This window comes from Acartia tonsa, chromosome 12 (assembly GCF_053477335.1).
Source record: "Acartia tonsa isolate MP-2025a chromosome 12, ASM5347733v1, whole genome shotgun sequence".
Classification (NCBI taxonomy): domain Eukaryota; kingdom Metazoa; phylum Arthropoda; class Copepoda; order Calanoida; family Acartiidae; genus Acartia; species Acartia tonsa.
The window spans coordinates 11,410,540-11,433,797 of record NC_137271.1 but is presented as its reverse complement, the minus strand read 5'-3'; the positions used below and the strand labels follow the sequence as shown (position 1 = coordinate 11,433,797).

Below are 23,258 nucleotides of genomic sequence, written 5' to 3'. Positions count from 1 at the left end.
ATGCACAATCATAAGATTAAAACCAGTTATTTTAGCCCGTGCCTTTGGCATCTCAGGGCTAAAATACTGGTTTTAATCTTATGATTGTACATTTTATATCCGCGGAAAGCTGTTTATAATACGATGCAAGAGAAAACTTATTATATACTTTAGTTAACGACACTAAATAAACTCCCCCAAAAAAGAAAGTTAAATAAACTCAACTAAATACTTCCCTTCAAAAAAAAATAGACAATTATAACCTTTTATGTTCAGGGTTCATAACATCAAATCATTTCAATCTTAAACATTATATGCAAATTAAATTCTTTTCAATGTATAAAAATATCCCAAATATAAAACTTCCTTACAATAATAAAATAAAGTTTAAATAATGATGTATTCAAATTTTCCTTAAAAAGTTATGATCAAATTCATAAAAATATCAAAAAAAATACATTTAAAGAGACAATCAAATTAAGATGCTATCATAAGCTTAAAAATGAAAGCCAGACTTTTCACATGGGAAAGTAAAAGAAGACGCAACTTTAAGATAATAAGATTTTGGTGGAAGAGCGCAACTTTGATCAATAACCCTTATTCAAATGGTCCCCTGGGCTTACCTTCAACGCAAAAGCAACGGTTTTCAAAACTTTTTTGTTGCTCGGGTTCTGTAGGCTTTTTCCTTAACATTGCAATATTTTTTCGTCATAAAGTGAGGGTATAACAATATTTTGCGATGTTTTCTTTCTAAAATATTGTTACATGATATCCTAACATTTAAGGAATAAAAAAAAGAACATAGTGTCAAAAAAGCAAATAACTAAATCTAGTGCAAAAAAACAAGTGCAAGAAAATAATACAATCCACAAAAAAATCTTCTAAAGTTTTCTGTTTTTAGTTTATATCTTTAGAGATATCTTTTTTATAAATATCAGTAATATTCAATACTGGGGTTTTAAAACTTTTTAAATATTAGCTTATATCTTAAGTTTTTTATATCCTTTGGATGAACTAAATAACTTTGTCAAAAAAAATCTTTTAAAATCCCTGTATTCTAAATTATAACTGTTTGTATACTTTTAATGGAAAGCATCTAAAAAAAAAACGGAATGCAAATTTAAATATTTAAAATCTAATGAAAGCACTACAACTGTACAGTTAAAGTATTTAACTTTGTAACAAGTACAAAATTAGTTACTTTTTAATCTTTTTAACTTAAAAGAATAACCCATAAAAATAATCACATTTAAAATTATAATGATTAATAATACTAGGTAGGGGTAGTATCATTGCATTGAAAAATCAAAAGAAATCTTTTAAACTTTATGGGTTATAAAAAAAACAGGAAAGACATTCTTAACATTTAAAATATTTGATTATTTTAAAAATATCTTTCCAAATCAAATAAAACTTGGTGTATACAAATGCTGGATGAAAAAGAAATCATTAAAAAAGTTTTACGTAGGTATATCTAATCAATCAATAAGTATGGAATGATTTTAAAGTCAATTGAATTTGGGTCGTTTTAAAATCCAACTTCAATGTAATTTGGGAAAGAAAATAATACTAAAACACAAGTGTTAGAACATTGCAGTAAGAATTTTTCCGGATCTACTGCAGTTCACGGTAAAATATTGCTGGTAACGAATATTGCTAAAAATCTATGAATTTTAAAAGCTGCTAGCTGCCAAACGGCTGAACGTACAGATCATACCTGCACACCATTTTATGCGATATAAGAAGACCTACAAATAATCTGGAATAGCCAAGATGCAATGATGCACAGGGAAAGCTTCACTGAAGAAAAAACGCGTAAAATAGGCCTTTTTCGCGCATTTCTCTGCACTGCGAGATAATTATGCATTATTGATTTATGGCTATTCCAGATTATTTGTAGGCCTTCTTATGCCACTTAAAACAGTGTGCGGGAATGATCTGTACGTTGAGCCGTTTGGGAGCTACCAGCCTTTTAAATTCACAGATTTTTAGTAATATTCGTTGCCAGCAATATTTTACCGTGAACTGCAGTAGATCCATTTTTTCATAATCGAATTAAATCCAAAAATCTGTAAATTAAATGTTATCTGCAATGTCTTACTGGATGTATTTCAGACTGTCTTTTTCATAAGATGGAATAATCCTATTAAAATGAAAGGTTCCTACATGTGAGAGGAATCAGAGCCCTGAGAATGATTCGCTTGACCAATAACCTGAAGAAAAAAAAATTAAATTAGATACATTATATTAACACTTTGATACTAACTATTGTTTTTATAAAGGTAAATTATATTGATAGACATTAGGTGGAGTTAGGGAGAGAGATCTAAAGGGATATGACAAAGGACGATTAATAAAGTGATGAAAAACAAAATTATTGGTTAAAAATTTTGAACACAACTAGTTAGGAACTAATCAATAAAAATTCAATTAAAGTAACCAATATTTTTCAGCCAAAAAATAAGAAAATTTGATTATAAATCTTTTTGTACAAGTGTAATTACAGTCCAACGTTTTTTTCCCTCCCTGGGGTAGGGAAGATTAAGTATTCCTCCCTTTGCTGAAACATGCCAAACGTTGTACCTAGATATGAAAAAAAAACGAGAACAATCATTTACCTGTGATGCACAGCAAGGGTCTACACTTTCACCAACCTAGAAAAAAAAATATTTATCATTCTGAATAAAAGTTATAATGTGTCCATATATGTCTGAACATTAAGATCTCTTACTCACCTCAAATAGAATAACTTAAACTAATTTTAAAAAGTATTTTTATAGGGTTATAGAGTAGCTCCATAAAATACTAATTAAATGGATATAGAATAGAATACACGTGGATATTATGAGAGCAAAAATAGGTTACTAACATGGACATCACGTATTGGTCAGTTCGTTCATCCAGGAAGAGAGGAGAAAGGGGATTGTTATTTTATCCAGCTATAAGTTTCACTTAATTGTGGGACTTGATAATTTGGTGTAAGATCCAGGTAATAATAAATCTTTTGCTACTTACCGGGGCAGATGTATTGAAAATTGCATGGCCTAAAACCAGGCCAATAACCATACAGATAAAAAGTTCTACGGAATATGTCATGGCAACCTAAAAATAAAATTGAATAAATATTCTTAAGGAAATGACAAGTAGTTGAACAAAAAAATATAAAGCAGTTTTTAATATAAGGAAAAACCTAAGCATCTGTCTCTATTTTTTAATTTATTAAACTCCATTGTAAAACAAAATCAATAAAATCTACTTAAATCCGTACGTAATTAAGTAATCATAGTACAATCTTTAAATTCATTAACGATAAGGGTAAGAATTACGTTGTAAAAACTATTTTCATTTCTTACATACCTAATCAATTTGTAAGAAATATTCTATTTTTCGCCAATAAAAGTTTGTTTGTGTGTTAGTGATTACATCTGTTTTAAATTGCGTGAATATTTAACAGCCAGCAAACAATGAAAATTGATGAATAGATTTGCTATTAAAGTCAAATACTAGAGGGAGAAAGGGTTAAATAACTGTATCTCCCCATCGCAATTACCTTGTGCAACCTTTCTATTCGGTCATTGACAATCAACTAATGGTGTAGCTTAAATTAACACAGCCAAGTAGCAGACAATAATTTAAAAGCAAGCGAAATAGGTCTTTAAAAAAGAAAGGGAGGTAGGTAGTTGTCTGTGTATTCATCTATACTATTTATTTGTTGATTTGCTACTTAATTTTTACTTACCAGCATAGCTAGATATCCAAAAGCAATGTTGAATCCGAACAAACCAATAATACATCCTGAAATAATAAAATAATTTTCTCTGTAAATTTCCAGGTATAAGGTATAACCAACAAGTGAAATAAATCTTAAATAATATTTGGAATTGTAATACTAATTATCGACATAGGTAATTATCTAGTTTCTATCCTTTTCATCTATCTATATATACCTCTTCTTACAGGACTTGACATAATTCTTTCTGAGTATCTTTCTACTTTGAGTGGATAGTAAAACTAACTATCTACCTAGGTAATAGGTATCTACTTTCTATCCATATATATATATACCTCTTCTAACAGGACTTGACATAATTCTGAGTATCTTTCTACTTTGAATGAGCCTTCTGAAGCAAAGAAGCCCTTCCACGAAGATTCCTAAAATATAATTAGGTATAAAAATTGACTACTGAGGATTAGTGAAACATAAAAATAATTAATTTGATATGCAATCTGAGCATTAGAACAAGGGGGGGGGGGGGGAGTTCTGACACATTTGCGTAAACCTGGTATATAGGCTTTATCTTTGGACTGAGAGGATAGAATGATTTTATCCCTAATAACCTATCCTCTCAGTTCAAAGATAAAGCCTATATACCAGGTTTACGCAAATGTGTCAGAACTCCACCCCCCCTTGATCGTAGTTTTCTTCAAGACATATACAATAATAAAAGTTACTTCTTTCTTCATAGCTTTTAAGGTTTTTTATGTTAAATAGGCATTCTTAACTTAATGTGTAAGTTTTGAATGTATATTAAAAATGGGACAAGGGTATAACTAGGAAATTGGAGCATAATTCATTTTCTTTCCCTTCATTCTAACATGTTATTTTCTGCCTTTTGGTATCTAGCTTGTTATCAAATTGAATTAACCCGCGACCGTGGCTCAACACGTAGCGCATTCGCTCGTCGTCGGGAAGGTGATAGGTTCGAATCTCGGTCCGACACCGCGTCAAAACTAAAGACGTTAAAAATGGTTCCCACTGCTACTATGTCAAATGCGCGACGTAAATAGTTAGAGTGGGGGGAATGCCTTGGCCCAAAACAGGCGCAACTCGTTACCATGCACAGTTAGGACTTCTCAGACAAAGGTCGTGCATCACAGAGAGTTGGTTGTCTGTAATGTACTGTACTACGGGTATGAGGTGAAGGACCAAGGGTCTGGCCTTGAGTTGACAAGTTGACTGTTCAGTCCAGGTGCAACTCACCCAAACGACATTAGCATTAGCATATCAAATTGAATTAACTGAACAAAACATACCTAGAACAATACAGCCGAGACAACCAAAGAGAAACTTGACTCTGGTATCCAAAGTCCAGGCTTTTATAAATAGAATGACACAGGCATTATCCGGCTGCCCACTGATCTCAAATCCTGCCATATACATGTCCGTTCCAGAGCCGGGAATACAAAACCTACAAAAAATGCAATTAAAAATATTGAGAATCAATACCTAGGTACCTAGTGCTTTTACAACTTTCACAAGAATTAGCTGTTATGTATTGAAAACAGCTTCCCTTATTTTATGAATGAATTCGAGATAGTGGGTGGGGGGGGGGGGGGTAACTTTCTCCAATGCTTACCATTCGTGGTCCTTAACAATTTAACCAAACAAAGCTGATCAAACGTAAAGTCAGCAAACCAGGTGAGTTCACAAAAGACAAATTCAAGAAAACTAAAAGACACGATTTTTTCTGACATTAAACCTGGTGGACAGTAACGGACAGAAAGTAAAAAAAAAACAGAGTCTAACAATAATCTTAAGTCGACGGACCAATGACCCGAAACAAATTATAAGACGAAAATCGGAGCAAGGTTAAACATATTAGATCCCAATTCTGTAAGTTTATAAGGCTAAATTCATAGCCAAAGAGCGTTTATCGACTAAAGTTTCTTTCTTAGACAGAAAAAATTATCCTGAACCTCTCTTCCCTCCTCTACCATTTTTGAAAAAAATAAGGGGGAAGGGGTAGTTAAACTACCGTAGTTTTTACTTTTTCTATATATAAGATATTTTGAACTTTTAACAATAATTTTCGCTTTAAATGAGAATACATTTATGGGCTCTCCAGATGACATTATCAAATTTTTTCACCTTTCTTTTGGAGGATCGGTTGTAATTGGTTGCTGATGGGACGTTGTTGAATGTTGAGCACTAGTTTGGTAAGAAATAGGATTCAAACGCATTCAATGGGGGATATGAGATAGAAAATCCGAAGGAAAACTACTTTGCCTACTACTTACTAATTGTCCTCTGCTTAAGAAATATTCTAAAATAATGTACTATTCTATTTAAATAACAATCTTTGTTTTATTATTAAAACTTTTAATGAAAAAAAATGAAGGCTGAATGTTTTTTTTTTTTTTTTTTTTATGCCTTATACAATTCTCTTTATATCTAATGGAAGTTTATGACAATATTGGTAAACTTTCAAAGAAGAAACGCATAATTTTAATTATTATTTTGCAATAATACCAAATAAATCTTGGTATTAGTTACGATTAATAAAAGTTTATAGAAAAAAATCATAAACATTTTTCTCTTTTTGTTTTGAACAACCAAGGGTAGAGGATTAAGGTAGAGATGGCGAAACAAACGATGTTTTGCACGATTTATAAATATACATTATACAAAGAAGCTACAATTAATTGGTTTATATACAGCTTCTCACATTTATTAAGCAAGGCCAATTGAAATTAACCCAAAAACGTGTAATATCGTCAAATATTTTAAAATTGTCTGGATCAAAAAGTACTTTTTTTAACCTTTCAAAGAGTGGGTTTAGTCCCTTTCATGACAACGCCTCTTAAGGGGCGCTTCGTCATATTTTCAGAGTAGCTTTTGATAGGTTATTTTATGTTATGTTAATTTATATTAGATTAGGAAATTGCCCCACAGGGTAAGGCAATTGGTCCCGCAGGGTTAGAGCCGCACGCAGGGGCTAGACATTATAAGAAAAGCTACTGTGAAAATACGAATAAACGCCCCTTAAGAGGCGTTGTCACGAAAGGGACTATATCCCAAAGAGTTTATATCAATAACTTTTTTAAAATTTCACAAACTATGGTATTTTGAAAGGTTAAAAATTAGATTTTAATACATATTCCAATTGCGCTTCCAAGTCAGGCAACTAAGGGGTTAAGACAATGGTCGATAAATTGATGCACATCCTTAATGATGATACACAAATTAACCCCTTCTGTAGCTTACAATTAGTGAAAGAAACGCTTAGACACTCAGCTTAATAAACCAACATATCAAAATTCAATAAAAGTCTCAAGGTTGCTTAGCTAACGAATAAGAAAACGTTATATGACTTTGGGGACTGGTGTAATGACAGCCCAAAGTCCCTCCCCGATTCCAAATACCTATTTAATAATGATATGTTAGCGTTCCAGGATGTTTCTAAATGTTAAAAAAACACTTAGTTAATAAAATCTCTACATTAACCCTTTAAATCGTCTGAAAAAAGGGAGAAAAAGAAAATAACATAAAACGCTATAATATTCAAACAAAATAATATATAAAAATCAAAATAAAATAAAATATAAAAATCAAAATAGAATAACAAAAGGACAAATAAAAACAAAAAAGAGATTAAATTTGCATTACGTTTATTTACAATAAAAAAATCAACAAATAAAATTACAAAAATATATGAAATCTAACTACTAAAAATATATTGAAATTTGTCTTTTTTATTTTTTGAATGCCATCTTGTTTCAAAAATACAAAATAAATAAAATGTAGGGAGAAATATTTTTAAAACAGTGTGGGGGGGGGGCGGGGGAGTTCTGACACTTTTGCTTTGTCTTTGGAGTGAGAGGATAGGTTATTTCACAATAAAGTTTTCTTTTCGGATGTAGTTTCCCTACTTTAAAAATAATATTGGATTTGGCTTTCAAGTTCAGGTGCTGCAGGCCTCCAGGTTGTCTCTGGACAGGTAAAGATGAAAAAATACTTTTTTTAAGAGTTAGAGTTCAACCTGGAGGCCGATTCCAATTTTTTTAAATAGGGAAACTACATCACAAAAGGAAACTTTTTTGGGAAATAACCTATCCTCTCACTCTAAAGAGTAAAGACAAAGCCTATAATAAATGTTTACGCAAGTGTCAGAACCCCCCCTTAATAAATTCTTTGTTATAACATTTGCCTATAGTGTTCTTTTATTAGATTGTTTCAAAAAAATTTTCTCCATATAATCATTTTTAAAAATAAGTCATGAATAAATATGTTTGTTTTTTTGGTGAATTTTTCAAATTATTTTTATTATTTTTTTTGTGTTTTTTTGGAATGCAATGATTAAATAAAATGCCGTTACATGAATTAAAGATTAAATGTGATTATATTTTTCCAAAAAATCTAATCGTCTGGCTGAACCTTTACCATTTGAATTTTACCAAGTATAAGCCAACTATAAAAAAAAACAGTCAACAAACAAAGAAATTTTTTAAGTATAACATAAAAAAACTACAAATTTACAGTCTAAACAATTTTTTTTTCTAATACCTATTTTTTTTTAATTGAACCATACTTAAGGCACATCTATTCAAGCTCCTAACATGGGGGGAAAATGCGCGTATGAATCCTGTTTCTACCTGGAAGATACATCCGGTTTGTCAGAACATTTCCAAGTACAGGTCGGGTCCATATCAGCACATTTACCTGAAAAAAAATTAATCTTAGTTTTGTTATTGTTTATTTTATTAAAATCACTTTATTGTGACAAAACATTGGGTACCTACTTATTTGTAGGCAGAGGGTTTATTTTGTTTAACATCATTAGGAGTGTACAATGTACATCAATGTATCATCCATTGTCTTATCCCTTAATATCCCTACAAAGGCCAATTTTTCTTGTGAAAAAATGTATTTACCAGTTCCTTCATCAGCAGGGTCAGTACAACAGTTTTTATCAGCTGAATTTGTACACACGTACTGGTCCTACAAATAGACAGAAAATAAAGTATTAAGATGTCTATCTGTATGTTATCATGATAGTTTCTATCAGCTGAATTTGTACACACGTACTGGTCCTACAAATAGATAACTAAGTAATGGGATATCTTTCTGTATGTTATTGTATTGGATGTCTGTCTGTATGTCAGCTAGTTAGACATTGGTGTACTGACATTTCAAGCAGAACAAAGTACCTGGAATCTCTATTATTTTGTAGTTTACATTCAATGTAACTTGTACACTGAAGTATGTACAAGCTTTTAATATGTTTTGGCTTTGCTTCCGGCAATAATGTAAACCTTAGTCAGCACAAGAATTACATAGTGCAAAAGAACTAAATATATTGTAACAGCGTTTTTCATAAAAATATATACCGGATTAGGACAGGAATCAGGAAGTGCGAGGCAACCCATCCAACAATAGGCAGTTGTAGGATCTGAACACTCGTCATCTTTCAGGTCTTTGTAAGCCTTCTCAGTCCTGGGAAAAAAGTTTTCTGTATTAATAGAAAAATAACATCATGGAAAATCTATTTCTAAACATTAAAATTATCAGATGATATATAGATAGTTTTAATTTAAGTAACAAGATTATTTTTTTTTTTTTATTATGATATTTTAACATCTTATGTTTGTATTTAAATTACACGCCAAAAATAGCACCGAAACATTTTATTAAAAACAATGCTTTTCCATCAAACCTTTTGAAACTTGATAAAGATTAAATTTTCTCACATACGAGATTAACTTCATTATTGACTTTATAGATACCTACTCCATAGTATAAACAAGTATTCATCACATTTTATTATATTAGTATTGTGTTTAAATTGGTCCATTTTCATGGTGGCATGACCTGCGTGACCCTCACCTGTTATTATTATGTTTAGAGAGGTCCATTTTCATGGCATGACCTGCATGACCCTCACCTGTTATTGTGTTTAGAGTGGTCCATTTTCATGGCATGACCTGCATGACCCTCACCTGTTATTATTATGTTGAGAGTGGTCCATTTTCATAGCATGACCTGCATGACCCTCACCTGTTATTATTATGTTTAGAGTGGTCCATTTTCATAGCATGAACTGCATGACTCTCACCTGTTATTATTGAGTTTAGAGTGGTCGATTTTCATGGCATGACCTGCATGACCCTCACCTGTTATTATTGTGTTTAGAGTGGTCCATTTTCATGGCATGACCTGCATGACTCTCACCTGTTATTATTGAGTTTAGAGTGGTCCATTTTCATGGCATGACCTGCATGACTCTCACCTGTTATTACTTTGCTTAAAGTGGTCCATTTTCATAGCATGACCTGCATGACCCTCACCTGTTATTATTGAGTTTAGAGTGGTCCATTTTCATGGCATGACCTGCATGACTCTCACCTGTTATTACTATGCTTAAAGTGGTCCATTTTCATAGCATGACCTGCATGTCCCTCACCTGTTATTATTGTGTTTAGAGTGGTCCATTTTCATGGCATGACCTGCATGACCCTCCATAGTCTCCCTGGGAACTCTGGAGTTCTGGACAAGGTCAAGGTGTTCCTCACCTGTCAAGCACAGGTCACCCTGATTTTGGCAATTGTTTAACATAATAACATTTGTACTTTTTGGTCGGTTAGGCCGTTTTTTTAGTGTTATTGTTATTTGGATGAAATACGATTATAAAATGCGAAGAATACTTCAAGTTTAGATATCAGATGGATAATTTAATATCTGATGTTGGACCACAAGTCCACTAGTCATTATTACCAAGAAAATGCAGGTGTCCAACCCTTAATAAAAATTTACTCTTCAGTTTAAACTGAAACCTAATAACAGGTTATTTCTTTTTATGGTAAGTGGCCTCTGCCTTTGTGTGATGTAGCAGCTAAACTTTAATATAAAGGGTCCTAGGACAAACGAAGGAGTCCCAAACGTCGGAGTGGACAAACGCAGGAGTGAAAACTTAACCTAACCTAACCTATTTTAAACCATTTTTAGGTTTTTTTTAATTCCTAACCCCTGCGGGGGGCTTATTTGTATATTCATATCTTAACCTCCTGCGTTTGTCCACTCCGACGTTTGGGACTCCTGCGTTTGTCGTGTAACCATATAAAGTAATAGGATTTTTGTCTGTAAATTAAAAAATCAATCATCATCGAGCAGATTTATTTTTCAAGTAACTAAAAATTTAGATCTAAGGCAGGTTTTTATCTATTTTTCACTTGTTAAACAATCCTGTGATGTAGGTTGGTTGAAGAAAATCTTTCTGAATGGCACGGGGGCGGCGTAACTAGAGGCTGGTACGGCATCCAGTGGCGCAACCTACACAAAAAAAAAGTTTTATCAGTGGAGAAGTTTAATCTATTTAGTACCTCTTTATGTATACATTATGCATAGGATCAGTGTTATAAAGTTGTTCCACTACAAAAAGAAATATTAGCTTCTACTACAGCTATATTTTTCTTACTTTATACTTTAGATGGATAAAGAGACAAGACAATGAATCTAAAATTCATTATTAAGACTATCTTTTTCTTAACCAAATTCTTGTAATTTTCTTGATAAATCTTGTTTTGAAGACTATTGTGCTTCTAGCTTTAACTAATACTGTAAAACTCTAATTTTAGCCCATTGTACAATACCTCTATGTTGTTCCCTGAGAAAAATGTAGCTGTAACTGACTAACTAACTAACTGAACAATAAACTTTTAAAGTAGCTTTGCTACTTAAAAAAAAGGCGTACCATCATTCTTGCAAAGACAGTCCTGTCCTTGATATTAGTGGCCAAGGATTGAACAGCATGGGGAGCTGGCCGGAACTCCTTACTCTCCCGGGTACCTCGCAACAGCCATTCAGGGAGTGCCCTAGAAATACATTGATTAAGAGATGTGTGTGTGTGTGAAGAGACTTGAGTAGGTAAACAAAAAGTTTGTTAAATATTTCAAGTATGAATTCCAATCCGATTAATATCCGCTGGATTTGAAACAGTTTTCAGCAAACTAAAAATCATGTATAGCATCGTATTACAGGCAACTTTATCCGCGGAAAGCTGTTTATAAAATTATAATAATTTGTGATTTACTAAAGACTTGTAAAACTTTTTTCAGTCATATAATAAACTATATTTTCTTGGTAACTAGAACTTAATCGGTCCGGCGATTTGCGATATTATTAAACTATATCCCGAAAGACTGACAGACAGACACACATTGTTCTACTATATATTATAGATTATTTCTATTTTTGTAATCTTACCTTGCGAGTAGAATAAGCACAGAAGAATCGTCCAAACTAGATGTATCAATAATCTTTCCTCCAACACTTTTAATCTAAAATGTATTTAAAATATTAATAACTAAAATTAAATAACAATATGCGAACAAAGAAATGAAGAGGTTCTTCTTATATAATAGTGATGATGTGTGTAATTATTATAGCCATTGTTTCTTAGTGTTTGGACCTAAGTTAGAAGTCATGGATCGGAGTAGGACAAGACACTTTTGTATAGCAACTAGGGCTATCAAGCTCAACGATCACGTACATTACGACTTGGCCCAAACAGAATAGACCCTAGTACCAGAGGCTCTTTTAAAGAAAAAAAGTGACAGTGCAGAATAATAGCCTAAAACCATCCCAAGATTTCAGAAGTAAAGCTCCAAGAAGATATGTGAAGCTTCCCCAAAACTGAGAAATCATTCGGATCTATTCTTAAGCGATGTATTAAAGGACAAACTAACAAAAAATCTTGGGGATTAGGTATTGCAGTGAACAATACCGGATCTATTTTTTTAAGGATTGGCAATCCGTCCAATTTTTGGACCGGATTCGGATTTCTTACCCTTACTCAACCTAACCTAACCTAAAATAAGCATGAAAAGCTACTGTGAAATATTCGGACCAAAAAAACTCAAGATTCTAATTTTAGCCTACCAATTAAGAATCCGAATCCGCTATAAAATAACGGATTCCGGATTCGGATTCTAAATTTTAAAATTGTCCAAAAATTTGAAGATTCCAGAATCGGATTGCCAATCTTAATCTTTTTATTAATTACATAAAATTATTACCTATGAATTGTAATTTACATGAAATAATTGTAAAATTTATGGCAATAAATTACGTCTTAACAAAATATATTTTACATTTAATTTCAAACATTGTAATATTTAGGTAGGGAGGAGACAATGGACAATAAATTACAATTACTCCAAAGTTTCTTAACATGTTCGGTCATTTGTTAGATTAAAACTTTAAAAGTGTATATTGAATAGTGATTTATCTGTACAAACATTTCAATCAAGGAGGGGGGGGGGGGGGGTCGGATCTGACACTTTTGCGTAAACATTTTAATCAATTATTTTAATCTAAATAAGGGTATTTTGTTTATGATAATTTGGGTGTACAATGTGAATTAATTTATCATTCATTGTGTCATCCCTTAAGATTCCTGAATTTTATGACTAAAAAAATTATTATAAATATGATAAGGAAAAAAGATTAGAAATCTACGAATTATTCACATTTATCATACAGGTAATACAAAGATCTAGTGACAATAAGGCAGAATAAGACAATGGCCGATAAATTGATGTACATCACCAATGTTGATACACAAAATTACCCATTCTTAGATAACAATTAATGCTTGAAACGTTTGGACACTCAACTTAATAAAACAACCAACCGAATAAATAAGTCAACGAATAAGGACACTTTATTATAAAACTTTGGGGACTAGTATATTGTGTAATAAACAGCACAATGTCCCCTTCCTCCCTGCATCCAACAACCTAATACTTACTTGTAGGGGATGTTGTTGAAAAGGGGTGATGAGAAGCAGAATTCCATTGTCAGTGTGGAAGGGGGTGGCAAAACCCTCCTCACTCTTGACACCACCATGGTACACGTGGATATGCTCCTGAAATAAACAGTCAAAGGGATAAAAAGGGTAATTTCTATCCACATCCAAGCGAGAAAAAAAATGGAGGATAGGTTTTCTCGTATTCATTCGAATCCGGTGGATTAAAACCGGTTCTAATCAATACGAAAAAAATGTCTAGCATCGTATTATATCTAGTTTTCTATAAATATAAAAATATTCAATCATAAGGTTAAAACTAGTTTTTGCCCGTGCCTTAACCAAATTAATCGAAATAATGTTAAACGCTATAGTTTTTATAACTCATATTTCTATGAATTAAAGGATATTGGCATCCTTGATGTTATTATACCTTGATAGGGAGGTCACTAAATGGTTGGGCCGATTCACCATTGGCAGATTTCCATCTTAAGCTCTCCTGAAATTATAAGATGTGTAAGTAAATTGAAAACTCAGTTATTTTGGGAGATTTTTTTATACTAGGTAGGTAACTACCTATGTGTTTGATAATTTTAGGAGTAATTACCTACCTTTTACTTACTGATTCAAATAGAAATTTCTTTTACAATACCTATATTTAATTTTTTATACCTTTTCAGTCAAATTTTCAAGCAGGTTTGCCACTGAAGCAAAAACAGAATCAAAATGGCGGCTGATGACATCACTAGTTTCAGACAAACATGGCGGATAGACAGCTGTTGGTTGTTCAACTGATTCCCGCGCAAATGTTGTACGCAGAGACCCATCGGGTAATACAAACTCAGGATACCTAAAAGGAGGATGATACAGAAAAAGTCAATGGTCGTTTTAAAACTAGTGTGTTAAAATTATAATAGCTTTTAAAGAAGTTATAAGAAAAAACTTTAGTGGTGTCTTAAAAGGATACGTATTTCCATGAAATGTTTACATAATAAAATATAATATTTTATTAGGTAAATATCATAAACAAATCTTAAAATTTATTTTTTTACAATAAGAAAATATTGCATAATTCTAAACCACCTAAATGGCTTATATACATTATACAACCTATTTTATTTTAATATTCGTGGGAAATTGTCTGTAATTCGATGCTACACATGTGATTTTTTCGGTATAGCTCATAGCCAGTTCTTATCCACCGCATAGACGTCCAAGGGGGGGGGGGGTAATGGGGCGATTACCCCCCCCCCAAACGAATTTGGGGCCCAAAATTTTTTTCATTTTACCCCCCCCCCCCCCATTTAAAATTTACCCCTACCCTGGGGGTGCCTACGGCACCCTCAATCATTTAGGAGGGGGTATTTACCCCCCCCCCCCAAAATAGAAAATCTCTAACAAAAAAAATTTTTGCGCGCATTTTTAATATTAAATTTTGGATAAAATTTAAATTACCCCCCCAAAAATTTTACCCCGGGGGTAAATTTTGGGGGGGCTTAACAAAGGGGGATGTGGAAAATAACCATTTGGGCAGGGGGGGGGGGTTTACTCGAGAACCCTTAGAGCTAGAGGGAGCTAATTTTGGATATAAGCTTCTATGGGGCCAAAGTTACTTTTAAAATTATCGTCGACCCCCCACCCCCCCCCCAAATTTTTTTTTTGGGGGGGGGGGGGCGGGTGGATTATACTATGGGATGTTTCTCATAAACAACTTGAGATAAATGGAGCAAACCTTGGGATACAAATTTTGTAGGCCTATATTTGATATTAGAATTATCGTTGACCACCCACCCACCCCAAAACCCCTAATTTGGGGGGGGGGGGAGGGGCGGGTGAATTATACTATAGGGTGTTTCTCATAAACGACTTGAGATAAATGGAGCAAACCTTAGGATACAAGTTTTGTAGGCCTATATTTGATTTTAGAATTATCGTTGACCACCCACCCACCCCAAAACCCCTAATTTGGGGGGGGGGGGGGGGGCGGGTGAATTATACTATAGGGTGTTTCTCATAAACGACTTGAGATAAATGGAGCAAACCTTAGGACACAAGTTTTGTAGGCCTATATTTGATTTTATAATTATCGTTGACCACCCACTCACCCCCAAACCCCTAATTTTTTTTTTTGGGGGGGGGGCGGGTGGATTATACTATAGGGTGTTTCTCATAAACGACTTGCAGCAATTTTATTTTGGGTGCTACTCCCTTAGTTTTAGAGATAATTGGATGAAATCTTTTGGGCTGGGTCACTAATTACCCCAACTATTGGTATCTTTCAAAAAACGGCTGCGAGACCGCCGCTCCCGCCGCCCGCCACCATTTACCGCCGCCACTAAAAAAAAATTTTTTATTGCATTTCTCGCCGAATTAGGCAATTTGGAATCATTTGAGACCATGTTATTTTTTTCAAAAATTTTTCACCTTACAAGCAACCCTGCGGGGGATTTAGTCATTTTTTTCAAATTCTCAAAAAAAAATAACATGGTCTCAAATGATTCCAAATTGCCTAATTCGGCGAGAAATGCAATAAAAAAATTTTTTTGATGGCGGCTGTAAACGGCGGGTGGCGGCGGGAGCGGCGGTCCCGCCGCCGTTTTTTTAAAAAGATACCAATAGTTGGGGTAATTAGTGACCCAGCCCAAAAGATTTCATCCAATTATCTCTAAAACTAAGGGAGTAGCACCCAAAATAAAATTGCTGGTATGTCGTGTGATAAGTCACCACATTTCCCCCCCCCCCCTTTACTTACAATTTTGTTTCGACTTTTATTTTGGGTGCCACTCCCTTAGTTTTAGAGATAATTGGATGAAATCTTTTGGGCTGGGTCACTAATTACCCCAACTATTGGTATCTTTAAAAAAAACGGCAGCAGGACCGCCGCTCCCGCCGCCCATCGCCATTTACCGCCGCCACCAAAAAATTTTTTTATTGCATTTCTCGCCGAATTAGGCAATTTGGAATCATTTGAGACCATGTTATTTTTTTCAAAAATTTTTCGCCTTACAAGCAACCCTGCGGGGGATTTAGTCATTTTTTTCAAATTCTCAAAAAAAAAACATGGTCTCAAATGATTCCAAATTGCCTAATTCGGCGAGAAATGCAATAACAAAAATTTTTTTGATGGCGGCTGTAAACGGCGGCGGGCGGCGGGAGCGGCGGTCCCGCCGCCGTTTTTTTTAAAGATACCAATAGTTGGGGTAATTAGTGACCCAGCCCAAAAGATTTCATCCAATTATCTCTAAAACTAAGGGAGCAGCACCCAAAATAAAAGTCGAAACAAAATTGTAAGTAAATTGGGGGGGGGGGGGGGAAATGTGGTGACTCGTCACACAACATACCAGCAATTTTATTTTGGGTGCTACTCCCTTAGTTTTAGAGATAATTGGATGAAATCTTTTGGGCTGGGTCACTAATTACCCCAACTATTGGTATCTTTAAAAAAAACGGCAGCAGGACCGCCGCTCCCGCCGCCCGCCGCCATTTACCGCCGCCACAAAAAAAAAAAAAAATTTTATTGCATTTCTCGCCGAATTAGGCAATTTGGAATCATTTGAGACCATGTTATTTTTAAAAAAAATTTTTCACCTTACAAGCAACCCTGCGGTCCCGCCGCCGTTTTTTTTAAAAGATACCAATAGTTGGGGTAATTAGTGACCCAGCCCAAAAGATTTCATCCAATTATCTCAAGGGGGGGCCTAATTCGGCGAGAAATGCAATAAAAAAATTTTTTTTGATGGCGGCTGTAAACGGCGGCGGGCGGCGGGAGCGGCGGTCCCGCCGCCGTTTTTTTTAAAGATACCAATAGTTGGGGTAATTAGTGACCCAGCCCAAAATATTTCATCCAATTATCTCTAAAACTAAGGGAGTAGCACCCAAAATAAAAGTCGAAACAAAATTGTAAGTAAATTGGGGGGGGAAATGTGGTGACTCGTCACACGACACACCAGCAATTTTATTTTGGGTGCTACTCCCTTAGTTTTAGAGATAATTGGATGAAATCTTTTGGGCTGGGTCACTAATTACCCCAACTATTGGTATCTTTCAAAAAACGGCTGCGAGACCGCCGCTCCCGCCGCCCGCCACCATTTACCGCCGCCACTAAAAAAAAATTTTTTATTGCATTTCTCGCCGAATTAGGCAATTTGGAATCATTTGAGACCATGTTATTTTTTTCAAAAATTTTTCACCTTACAAGCAACCCTGCGGGGGATTTAGTCATTTTTTTCAAATTCTCAAAAAAAAATAACATGGTCTCAAATGATTCCAAATTGCCTAATTCGGCGAGAAATGCAATAAAAAATTTTTTTTGATGGCGGCTGTAAACGGCGGGTGGCGGCGGGAGCGGCGGTCCCGCCGCCGTTTTTTTAAAAAGATACCAATAGTTGGGGTAATTAGTGACCCAGCCCAAAAGATTTCATCCAATTATCTCTAAAACTAAGGGAGTAGCACCCAAAATAAAATTGCTGGTATGTCGTGTGATAAGTCACCACATTTCCCCCCCCCCCTTTACTTACAATTTTGTTTCGACTTTTATTTTGGGTGCCACTCCCTTAGTTTTAGAGATAATTGGATGAAATCTTTTGGGCTGGGTCACTAATTACCCCAACTATTGGTATCTTTAAAAAAAACGGCAGCAGGACCGCCGCTCCCGCCGCCCATCGCCATTTACCGCCGCCACCAAAAAATTTTTTTATTGCATTTCTCGCCGAATTAGGCAATTTGGAATCATTTGAGACCATGTTATTTTTTTCAAAAATTTTTCGCCTTACAAGCAACCCTGCGGGGGATTTAGTCATTTTTTTCAAATTCTCAAAAAAAAAACATGGTCTCAAATGATTCCAAATTGCCTAATTCGGCGAGAAATGCAATAACAAAAATTTTTTTGATGGCGGCTGTAAACGGCGGCGGGCGGCGGGAGCGGCGGTCCCGCCGCCGTTTTTTTTAAAGATACCAATAGTTGGGGTAATTAGTGACCCAGCCCAAAAGATTTCATCCAATTATCTCTAAAACTAAGGGAGCAGCACCCAAAATAAAAGTCGAAACAAAATTGTAAGTAAATTGGGGGGGGGGGGGGAAATGTGGTGACTCGTCACACAACATACCAGCAATTTTATTTTGGGTGCTACTCCCTTAGTTTTAGAGATAATTGGATGAAATCTTTTGGGCTGGGTCACTAATTACCCCAACTATTGGTATCTTTAAAAAAAACGGCAGCAGGACCGCCGCTCCCGCCGCCCGCCGCCATTTACCGCCGCCACAAAAAAAAAAAAAAATTTTATTGCATTTCTCGCCGAATTAGGCAATTTGGAATCATTTGAGACCATGTTATTTTTAAAAAAAAATTTTCACCTTACAAGCAACCCTGCGGTCCCGCCGCCGTTTTTTTTAAAAGATACCAATAGTTGGGGTAATTAGTGACCCAGCCCAAAAGATTTCATCCAATTATCTCAAGGGGGGGCCTAATTCGGCGAGAAATGCAATAAAAAAAATTTTTTTGATGGCGGCTGTAAACGGCGGCGGGCGGCGGGAGCGGCGGTCCCGCCGCCGTTTTTTTTAAAGATACCAATAGTTGGGGTAATTAGTGACCCAGCCCAAAATATTTCATCCAATTATCTCTAAAACTAAGGGAGTAGCACCCAAAATAAAAGTCGAAACAAAATTGTAAGTAAATTGGGGGGGGAAATGTGGTGACTCGTCACACGACACACCAGCAATTTTATTTTGGGTGCTACTCCCTTAGTTTTAGAGATAATTGGATGAAATCTTTTGGGCTGGGTCACTAATTACCCCAACTATTGGTATCTTTAAAAAAAACGGCAGCAGGACCGCCGCCCGCCGCCATTTACCGCCGCCACCATTTTTTATTGCATTTCTCGCCGAATTAGGCAATTTGGAATCATTTGAGACCATGTTATTTTTTTCAAAATTTTTCACCTTACAAGCAACCCTGCGGTCCCGCCGCCGTTTTTTTTAAGAGATACAAATAGTTGGGGTAATTAGTGACCCAGCCCAAAAGATTTCATCCAATTATCTCTAAAACTAAGGGAGTGGCACCCAAAATAAAAGTCGAAACAAAATTGTAAGTAAATTGGGGGGGGAAATGTGGTGACTCATCACACGACATACCAGCAATTTTATTTTGGGTGCTACTCCCTTAGTTTTAGAGATAATTGGATGAAATCTTTTGGGCTGGGTCACTAATTACCCCAACTATTGGTATCTTTAAAAAAACGGCTGCGAGACCGCCGCTCCCGCTGCCCGCCGCCATTTACCGCCGCCACCAAAAAATTTTTTTTTATTGCATTTCTCGCCGAATTAGGCAATTAGGAATCATTTGAGACCATGTTATTGTTTTCAAAAATTTTTCACCTTACAAGCAACCCTGCGGGGGATTTAGTCATTTTTTTCAAATTCTCAAAAAAAATAACATGGTCTCAAATGATTCCAAATTGCCTAATTCGGCGAGAAATGCAATAAAATTTTTTTTTTTAATGGCAGCTGTAAACGGCGGCGGGCGGCAGGAGCGGCGGTCCAGCCGCCGTTTTTTTTTAAAGATACCAATAGTTGGGGTAATTAGTGACCCAGCCCAAAAGATTTCATCTAATTATCTCTAAAACTAAGGGAGTGGCACCCAAAATAAAAGTCGAAACAAAATTGTAAGTAAATTGGGGGGGGAAATGTGGTGACTCATCACACGACATACCAGCAATTTTATTTTGGGTGCTACTCCCTTAGTTTTAGAGATAATTGGATGAAATCTTTTGGGCTGGGTCACTAATTACCCCAACTATTGGTATCTTTAAAAAAAACGGCGGTGGGACCGCCGCTCCCGCCGCCGTTTACAGCCGCCATCAAAAAAATTTTGTTATTGCATTTCTCGCAGAATTAGGCAATTTGGAATCATTTGAGACCATGTTTTTTTTTTGAGAATTTGAAAAAAATGACTAAATCCCCCACAGGGTTGCTTGTAAGGCGAAAAATTTTTGAAAAAAATAACATGGTCTCAAATGATTCCAAATTGCCTAATTCGGCGAGAAATGCAATAAAAAAATTTTTTTGGTGGCGGCGGTAAATGGCGACGGGCGGCGGGAGTGGCGGTCCTGCTGCCGTTTTTTTTAAAGATACCAATAGTTGGGGTAATTAGTGACCCAGCCCAAAAGATTTCATCCAATTATCTCTAAAACTAAGGGAGTAGCACCCAAAATAAAATTGCTGGTATGTCGTGTGACGAGTCACCACATTTTCCCCCCCAATTTACTTACAATTTTGTTTCCACTTTTATTTTGGGTGCTACTCCCTTAGTTTTAGAGATAATTGGATGAAATCTTTTGGGCTGGGTCACTAATTACCCCAACTATTGGTATCTTTTAAAAAAAACGGCGGCGGGACCGCCGCTCCCGCCGCCCGCCGCCGTTTACAGCCGCCATCAAAAAAAAAAATTTTTATTGCATTTCTCGCCGAATTAGGCCCCCCCTTGAGATAATTGGATGAAATCTTTTGGGCTGGGTCACTAATTACCCCAACTATTGGTATCTTTTAAAAAAAACGGCGGCGGGACCGCAGGGTTGCTTGTAAGGTGAAAAATTTTTTAAAAAAATAACATGGTCTCAATTGATTCCAAATTGCCTAATTCGGCGAGAAATGCAATAAAAAAAAAAATTTTTTGGTGGCGGCGGTAAATGGCGGCGGGCGGCTGGAGCGGCGGTCCTGCTGCCGTTTTTTTAAAGATACCAATAGTTGGGGTAATTAGTGACCCAGCCCAAAAGATTTCATCCAATTATCTCTAAAACTAAGGGAGTAGCACCCAAAATAAAATTGCTGGTATGTTGAGTGACGAGTCACCACATTTCCCCCCCCCCCCCAATTTACTTACAATTTTGTTTTGACTTTTATTTTGGGTGCTGCTCCCTTAGTTTTAGAGATAATTGGATGAAATCTTTTGGGCTGGGTCACTAATTACCCCAACTATTGGTATCTTTAAAAAAAACGGCGGTGGGACCGCTGCTCCCGCCGCCGTTTACAGCTGCCATCAAAAAAATTTTGTTATTGCATTTCTCGCCGAATTAGGCAATTTGGAATCATTTGAGACCATGTTTTTTTTTGAGAATTTGAAAAAAATGACTAAATCCCCCGCAGGGTTGCCTGTAAGGCGAAAAATTTTTGAAAAAAATAACATGGTCTCAAATGATTCCAAATTGCCTAATTCGGCGAGAAATGCAATAAAAAAATTTTTTTGGTGGCGGCGGTAAATGGCGACGGGCGGCGGGAGCGGCGGTCCTGCTGCCGTTTTTTTTAAAGATACCAATAGTTGGGGTGATTAGTGACCCAGCCCAAAAGATTTCATCCAATTATCTCTAAAACTAAGGGAGTGGCACCCAAAATAAAAGTCGAAACAAAATTGTAAGTAAAGGGGGGGGGGGGGAAATGTGGTGACTTATCACACGACATACCAGCAATTTTATTTTGGGTGCTACTCCCTTAGTTTTAGAGATAATTGGATGAAATCTTTTGGGCTGGGTCACTAATTACCCCAACTATTGGTATCTTTTAAAAAAAACGGCGGCGGGACCGCCGCTCCCGCTTCCCGCCGCCGTTTACTGCCGCCATCAAAAAAAAAATTTTTATTGCATTTCTCGCCGAATTAGGCAATTTGGAATCATTTGAGACCATGTTTTTTTTGAGAATTTGAAAAAAATGACTAAATCTCCCGCAGGGTTGCTTGGAAGGCGAAAATTTTTTGAAAAAAATAACATGGTCTCAAATGATTCCAAATTGCCTAATTCGGCGAGAAATGCAAAAAAAAAATTTTTTGGTGGCGGCGGTAAATGGCGACGGGCGGCGGGAGCGGCGGTCCTGCTGCCGTTTTTTTTAAAGATACCAATACTTGGGGTAATTAGTGACCCAGCCCAAAAGATTTCATCCAATTATCTCTAAAACTAAGGGAGTGGCACCCAAAATAAAAGTCGAAACAAAATTGTAAGTAAAGGGGGGGGGGGGGAAATGTGGTGACTTATCACACGACATACCAGCAATTTTATTTTGGGTGCTACTCCCTTAGTTTTAGAGATAATTGGATGAAATCTTTTGGGCTGGGTCACTAATTACCCCAACTATTGGTATCTTTTTAAAAAAACGGCGGCGGGACCGCCGCTCCCGCCGCCCGCCGCCGTTTACAGCCGCCATCAAAAAAAAAATTTTTATTGCATTTCTCGCCGAATTAGGCAATTTGGAATCATTTGAGACCATGTTATTTTTTTTTTGAGAATTTGAAAAAAATGACTAAATCCCCCGCAGGGTTGCTTGTAAGGTGAAAAATTTTTGAAAAAAATAACATGGTCTCAAATGATTCCAAATTGCCTAATTCGGCGAGAAATGCAATAAAAGTTTTTTTTTTAGTGGCGGCGGTAAATGGCGGCGGGCGGCGGGAGTGGCGGTCTCGCAGCCGTTTTTTGAAAGATACCAATAGTTGGGGTAATTAGTGACCCAGCCCAAAAGATTTCATCCAATTATCTCTAAAACTAAGGGAGTAGCACCCAAAATAAAATTGCTGCAAGTCGTTTATGAGAAACTCCCTATAGTATAATCCACCCGCCCCCCCCCCCCAAAAAAAAATTAGGGGTTTGGGGGTGAGTGGGTGGTCATCGATAATTATAAAATCAAATATAGGCCTACAAAACTTGTATCCTAAGGTTTGCTCCATTTATCTCAAGTCATTTATGAGAAACACCCTATAGTATATTTCACCCGCCCCCC

At 35.8% G+C, this 23,258-nt stretch overlaps 1 protein-coding gene across 21 annotated transcripts in view; it reads right to left on the bottom strand.

The window, feature by feature from the left end:
* Positions 1 to 23,258, bottom strand: part of LOC145334328 (uncharacterized) — a 39,669-nt gene that overhangs the window by 10,162 nt on the left and 6,249 nt on the right. For 5 of the 21 annotated variants that reach the window (XM_080179744.1, XM_080179746.1, XM_080179748.1 and 2 more), the window contains exons 6-23: positions 14,175 to 14,352; positions 13,936 to 14,001; positions 13,506 to 13,622; positions 11,960 to 12,033; positions 11,448 to 11,568; positions 10,943 to 11,026; positions 10,161 to 10,291; positions 9,088 to 9,193; positions 8,632 to 8,698; positions 8,353 to 8,419; positions 5,849 to 5,908; positions 5,014 to 5,168; positions 4,045 to 4,131; positions 3,719 to 3,774; positions 2,995 to 3,081; positions 2,598 to 2,633; positions 2,146 to 2,192; positions 603 to 664 (exon numbers count right to left, since the gene is read on the bottom strand). In XM_080179744.1, the coding sequence (XP_080035870.1) occupies positions 603 to 664; positions 2,146 to 2,192; positions 2,598 to 2,633; positions 2,995 to 3,081; positions 3,719 to 3,774; positions 4,045 to 4,131; positions 5,014 to 5,168; positions 5,849 to 5,908; positions 8,353 to 8,419; positions 8,632 to 8,698; positions 9,088 to 9,193; positions 10,161 to 10,291; positions 10,943 to 11,026; positions 11,448 to 11,568; positions 11,960 to 12,033; positions 13,506 to 13,622; positions 13,936 to 14,001; positions 14,175 to 14,352 (1,601 nt within the window). Of the gene's footprint in view, positions 1 to 242; positions 282 to 351; positions 393 to 602; positions 665 to 1,028; positions 1,597 to 1,998; positions 2,193 to 2,597; positions 2,634 to 2,994; positions 3,082 to 3,718; positions 3,775 to 4,044; positions 4,132 to 5,013; positions 5,169 to 5,848; positions 5,909 to 8,352; positions 8,420 to 8,631; positions 8,699 to 9,087; positions 9,194 to 9,696; positions 9,740 to 9,928; positions 9,972 to 10,044; positions 10,088 to 10,160; positions 10,292 to 10,942; positions 11,027 to 11,447; positions 11,569 to 11,959; positions 12,034 to 13,505; positions 13,623 to 13,935; positions 14,002 to 14,174; positions 14,353 to 23,258 lie in introns of those variants that run through there. The other 16 variants (XM_080179751.1, XM_080179745.1, XM_080179753.1 and 13 more) reach the window with 16 other exon arrangements.